Raw genomic sequence first — 5,908 nt, forward strand, 5'->3', positions numbered from 1 at the left:
TGCCTCCTAAATCATTAAAATTCGAACATCTGGTATCTTATTGCAAATGTAAGCCAAAGGAAGGTATCGTATATGAAAGAATGATATTAATACATAGTTTTCTTGAGTTCAATATTTTCCCACAACAGGGGAACGGGAACACATTACATGAAATGCAGGCGCGGCCGCCACCTATTTTGTCCAGATGGCCTAATTGAAAGAAGGGTTTAAAACTCTGAGAAAATCTGTCTCGTCAGCCTCCGCTCTATGAATTACTATAGGTTGGGGTTTTTATGGCATTGCGCGAACTGCAGCCTCTCCCTCCAACATCTTCAATGCTTCTGCTATACTCAGCCTCAATGCCAAATTCACATGAGCACACAAAATTCCCACTATTACAAATCTCTCAATTGTTTTCACCTCTTCTCTCTCCCGCATTCCCCCAAAGCTTTAGACATCGCAGTGATCTGTGAGCAGTCCAGTCAGACAATACTCCGGTGCCATATACCCATGCGTGCCTGCTACTTTTGACCCAGATTGCCCTTCCCTTGTTGCAAGCCCAAAATCCACAATGCAGGGATTCATGTCGTCATCCAGCAGAATATTGTCGGCCTTGATGTCTTTGTGATATATCACTGGCCGAACGTCGTAATGCAGATAACATAACCCCTTTGCGATGTCGATTATAATCTTCTTCCTCTGCTCTCATGACAATGCTCTCCCATTTCTCATTTTCCCTCCAAAAATGTGCTGATCCAAGCTACCATTAGCGAGATAGTCGCAAACGAGAAACCGATCATGGCAGCCCTGTTCGCCATCACCGGCAACGCCGAAACCATGGAGAGCCAACAAATTCTGATGGCGAAAGCTGCTCATCATCTCCACCTCGTTCCAGAAATCGTCGACAGAGCACTTCTTCATTCTCTTCACGGTGATCATCTGTCCCTCGGGAAGTTTGCCCTTGTACACAATTGGTGCAACTGAAATTGTTCGTTGCCTCCTCCAATTGCTGCGTGTTGAACCGCACTGGGCCAAGGTTTTCATGGAAGGAGTAATCCATTTTCTTCACAGCAATCATCTCATGAGCTTCGGCAAGTCTTCAGTTACACACTGTTCCGTCAAAATTGCCCTGATCGATTATAATGGCGCAACTAAAATTCTTGGTTGCGTCCTTGATTGGCAGTATATTGAACCGCACTATGCCCATGCGAATTCTCGCAAAACACCTAATTTTGGCCCTTGCACAGCACCAGTAACTAATTCCCATGCTGCAGAACAAGATCATAGCCATGGCCGCCATCACCAGGAAGACCTCCATTTTCATCAATATTTTTCACAGACAATGTCGTTACTGGATTACAGAAGAAATCAATATCCAGTTTGCTACAACTCTCTGTCGACGAGTGAATAATGGGCTAAATTTATAAGGAGGGGCCAAATTACAGAAAAAAATGTTACCAAATACATAATCAGCTAAATTATAGAGAGAGGCTAAATTGTAGATTTTTGTTACCAAATCCATAATCGAGACTCGATCTTACAGAGCTGAAGGAATTTTTAGATTTGAAGTGCGCAAAAATGATTTAAAACTTTACTGCCGTTGGATTTCGGTATCTCCGTTTCGAATATCTCGGCAACTTTTCATTGTATAGTTGGATGTTTCCATTTCCCATTTTATTTTTTCCTGAAACGTCCAATGCTGCTAAATGAAATGATTTGTTTCCGTCAAATCGCAGGTGAAGAACAAGAGACGTAATGCGCCTTATATGTGTAATCTCATTTTATATATATATATATATATATATATATATATATATAGTATTTTTGTATTTTTTATAGAAAATCTGTGTATAATTGAATTGCAGGAATAATTCTTACTGCAATTTTAAAAATAAAAGTAATTAGATTTTGTAAATTAGCAAATTAGCAAATTCTTATAATTATTTAATAAATTTAATGTTAGAAGTTTTTTCACTATATAATTATTAAGAAAATTATATATTACAAATTAAAATTTATTTTTAGGTTAAAATAATTTTGTAAAATGTAACAATAATAAGAAGTAAAGTAAAATGTAGGTTATAATTTTCTTTATGTGTAGATGACATGAAGGAAGCTGTCATGAGGAAGGAATAACATGGAGAATGGTCGCAAAGGTTAAGTAAACTACTATTGCACGTGTCACTTGAGAAAGGTTGAATACGGATATTTTTACATTTTGGCATCTCAACTTTACATAATGAATGTTCATGTGGTCTATATTGATGCCAAAAAGTGTGAAGTTTATAAACCACCCTAATGCCAACAATAAAATTGATGGTGAGAAACGATGGTGGAAAAGATTGATTGTTGGGATAATTGTAAGAGGAAATCCATATGCATTTAGAGAAAATGTTGAAATTATGATTTTAGGTTTTTGTATAAGGCTAAAAAGAGAGCAATATATTGTCATTAAGTTTTTGCTATACTATTTCATCTAGTAGAATTGAAGAATGATTTTGAGACCAGTCTTATAGAAGTAGAAAATACTTAGTTTCTTACACCAATGAAGGGTCCATCATAGATTATAAAGTGAAAACATAGAAACCTAATTGAAATTGAATGAATGTAAGGAACAAGAGATTGTTGTGCAAAATTTGTGGGCCTCGGTGGAATCTATCTATCAAATACCATAAGAAGAAATAATATGGTACATTATTTTATATCTTGTCTACTTTTAAACATAACACTTATTTGGATCAACCTTATGGTTCGTTGCCTCTGGGTATTGATCTATTCTTATACTTAAAATTATATTTTAATAATTTCTTGTTTTTGGGAAAAGTTACTTTTTTTGCATCTTCCAATGGGCATTCAGTTTCTAGAGTTGATGATTTTTATGGATTGAATAAAGAACGGTAGAGATGACTTCTTGGAGTGGGGCGGTTTACTTATACTTACAAAGCCTAAATAGGTGCAACTAGAGTTGCCCAAATTAATTATTCTTATTTATTGTAATTAATTATTTTTACGTGTTAAGCGGATTTAAACCCAAGACCTCCCACATGAGAGGCTCACAAGTTACCATTGTGTTGCAAGCTCTTGCCTAATGCTAATGTGTTGTTGATAGTACTGGCGGTGACCAAAATTTGCTTGATCTATTGCATTGTTTTCTTAGATGCTTATTGTGGTTGAGGTTATACTATTTTTTTTGGTTATGTATGCAAAATTTGTGAACCACTATTTTTTCTATTTTATATCTATAATTTTGGGTTTTCAATGCAAAAGGAATACTAAATGTGTATTTATGCTATCTCAACTCATGTCATATACTTGAATATTTTCTTTTGGATATAATATTAGCAATTTTTCTCAATTGCATTGTAGCCAATTTGTTGGAGTTTCATTAAATTTGTACAACTTGTAAATTTTGTACGATTATTTCTAAGAAGATATTTTGTATTGGTAGAATGGTGAGTGTTGCCACGATTTTGAGAAATTTTCTAACTACATTTCTCAAGAGTTGTTTAATTTGGAGGTAGAAATCTAGATATTGTGATTATGAAGAATGGTAAAGGAGATTGACAATGATGACATCTTGGATATTTAAGGGGAAAATATGAAAATGACATTGAACCTAGAGAATGAATTGAGGAGAGAAATGTTTTTAATGTGATTCAATAGTTCAATAGCACCTCCATTTTATTCATGGTTGTTGGTTCCTTTATGATGTATAAGAACACCTTTGTAATGTCATAACTCAATATAGTTTTTACAACAATACATGATTTTTTTAGTATATCTAGAATGTTTCTTTATACTCCTATTATGTTGAAAATTTTGCTCCTTTCTTTTTCGAGGGGAGGGGTATGATAAATTCATAACAATTTTAGTGGTTGAGTTTCACAAATAAGTGCAACTACAAAGATTATACCTCTCAGGTCTATTTAGAGAGAATCATCAAATGCAATATCAATTTGTAGATGGTGAGTAGTGATCATAAGTGCAACAAGATTTATTGCCGAAGAAACCAAAACAATTGATTCTATTTCAATGTGTTGGTAACCTAGTAGAATAAAAGATAAATCATTGGTAAAATTGTTGGAGTTGCAAGAGAAAGTCACTTTTCTTTCTTTTATTTACCTATTTTATCTAAGTTTATTTAGTGTTTATTGTGTTGTATAGAAATGATATCCATACATTTCCACATTGAGATTGTTGTTATACAGTATGACTGCCCCTTTAATGGAGGAAAGGAGAAGAGAAAAGTTGTCTAAATTCTCATAGAAATAGATTAGATATAGGGTTGCGAATATATATGGGACAGATAGATTAAGTCTTTTAGGACTCTTGTTTTATTGTGAGCATGTCTAAGTTTTTAAGATGAGAATATGAGAGTTATGTTGATAGTAAAGAAGTTTGTAATGGACAACATGAGATGATTAAAGTTGTGTAAATGCATGCAGAAATAGATTGGATATAGGGTAGTGCGTATATTTGAGACAACTAGATAAAGTCATTTAGAGCTATTCTTACATTGTTTTCTATATAAACATGTGATTGTTTTTTATTTTTAAGAGAAAAATAAGGATTTTTGTTGTCAATAAATAAGTAGTCATTCAGAAAGAGTTTTGATTTATTTTTTGCTAATAATAAATAAGCCTCATGTAAACATTAAGAGGATATTTTTTGATTGAATATTCCAATAGGAACTAGACATTTTCATTCTTTTTGGACAAGTTGATCTTTATGCAGTGAGAAAGGCTTCAATTCAATAGTAAACTTTCTCTTTCAAGAAACCATCATTTCCCTTTGAATGTTAAGGCCATATCTAATTTTAGAATCTTTTCAAAAAAATTATATGTATATAATCTTTCAAAATTTTGAGAGTACACCAAAATGGCTAAATAGATCCCCAAAATGAATAAAACAAAATATCAATGGGTTTCCCTTGTAACGATAATTTTAGTGTTGGACATGATTTTAAAGGATGTGTAATCCATTTGGGCATTGTGGCACATGTTCCAATTGTAACATTTAGTGCAATGAAATATTTTGTATCCGTGCATAGATATCCTTAGATCATTCATATAGTGCCTACTATAAAACCAAAATAGGGGTAGTAGAAAACTTGATACAAAATTGCAAGTAGAGAGATGTACTTCTTGTGTATACAAATGACAATTTTGGGATGTGGGTCATTCCTTCCATAAATGATGCCTTACCAGAGGTTGAGGAAAACATTATTATTCAAGGAACTAATTTTTTTGGTGATGGTCACAATTAATATTTAGGGCCAAAACTAGTCATTTCCTAAAGTTGAAAACTAAGTTTATTTTTTAATTATTTTTAAACAACAATTCCTATTTCCTGATTGTCTAATATTAATTTTACTAGGGGTAAAAATCTTTTCTTTTCACTAAAAAATTGAACATAAAAATTATTTATGGCAATTTCTACTAGATTATTTTTCTTTTTGAACTATAGAAAATCTATGTAGAAAAATTGTACACCTATTTTCTCAAATTCTTCAAGAAATTGTCAAAATTGACTACAAATTCAATATCTATTTTTGATGCCATGCTCAACAGATAAATCTAGAGTCCAATCTTATTAGTCGGTTGCATGCAATTCCAAGTCTCGTTGTCTGAATAGACAAATTACATCAAGTTTCATTGTTTGAATAGACAAATTCCATGGAGAAAGAGTCACAGAGCTTGAAGCTTAATTTTTTGAAGATTTCCCTGATCCTCTGGATTCGAACCATGGTCCTTTGAACAAGTTGGGATCTATAGAACAAGTGATTACCACTGCTTGAATACCCTATTCCAACCCAATTCCATATGTTTCTGGTCTTCTCTACATATTGAGACAACACATCTGGCTGACAATTCAAAAACAATATGCATAGCTTTGTTTTTTAATATACCAAATGATCACGTTGTTCACA

The 5,908-nt window shown here is 33.2% G+C and overlaps 1 protein-coding gene across 1 annotated transcript; it reads right to left on the reverse strand.

Annotated features, from left to right (window-relative positions):
• Window positions 1-429: 429 nt before the first annotated feature.
• Window positions 430-1,297, reverse strand: LOC149555380 (putative receptor-like protein kinase At1g11050). The gene is made up of 3 exons (XM_089829373.1): window positions 1,091-1,297; window positions 766-1,005; window positions 430-678 (listed from the first exon to the last, which is right to left on the reverse strand). The coding sequence occupies exons 1-3, from the start codon at window positions 1,295-1,297 to the stop codon at window positions 430-432; spliced, it is 696 nt and encodes a 231-aa protein (XP_089685499.1).
• Window positions 1,298-5,908: the final 4,611 nt, after the last annotated feature.

This window comes from Cupressus sempervirens, chromosome 5 (genome assembly GCF_028749045.1).
Source record: "Cupressus sempervirens isolate cs-2001-9-10 chromosome 5, ASM2874904v1, whole genome shotgun sequence".
Classification (NCBI taxonomy): Eukaryota; Viridiplantae; Streptophyta; class Pinopsida; order Cupressales; family Cupressaceae; genus Cupressus; species Cupressus sempervirens.

Excerpts from the sequence above, each read along its gene's own strand:
- LOC149555380 (XM_089829373.1), bottom strand. The coding sequence starts at position 1,297 with ATGGAGGTCTTCCTGGTGATGGCGGCCATGGCTATGATCTTGTTCTGC. Across the intron at positions 1,006-1,090 it reads AGGGCAATTTTGACGGAACA|TGCGGTTCAACACGCAGCAA; the intron begins GTGTGTAACTGA and ends ACCTTGGCCCAG. Across the intron at positions 679-765 it reads GCTGCCATGATCGGTTTCTC|AGGAAGAAGATTATAATCGA; the intron begins GTTTGCGACTAT and ends TCATGAGAGCAG.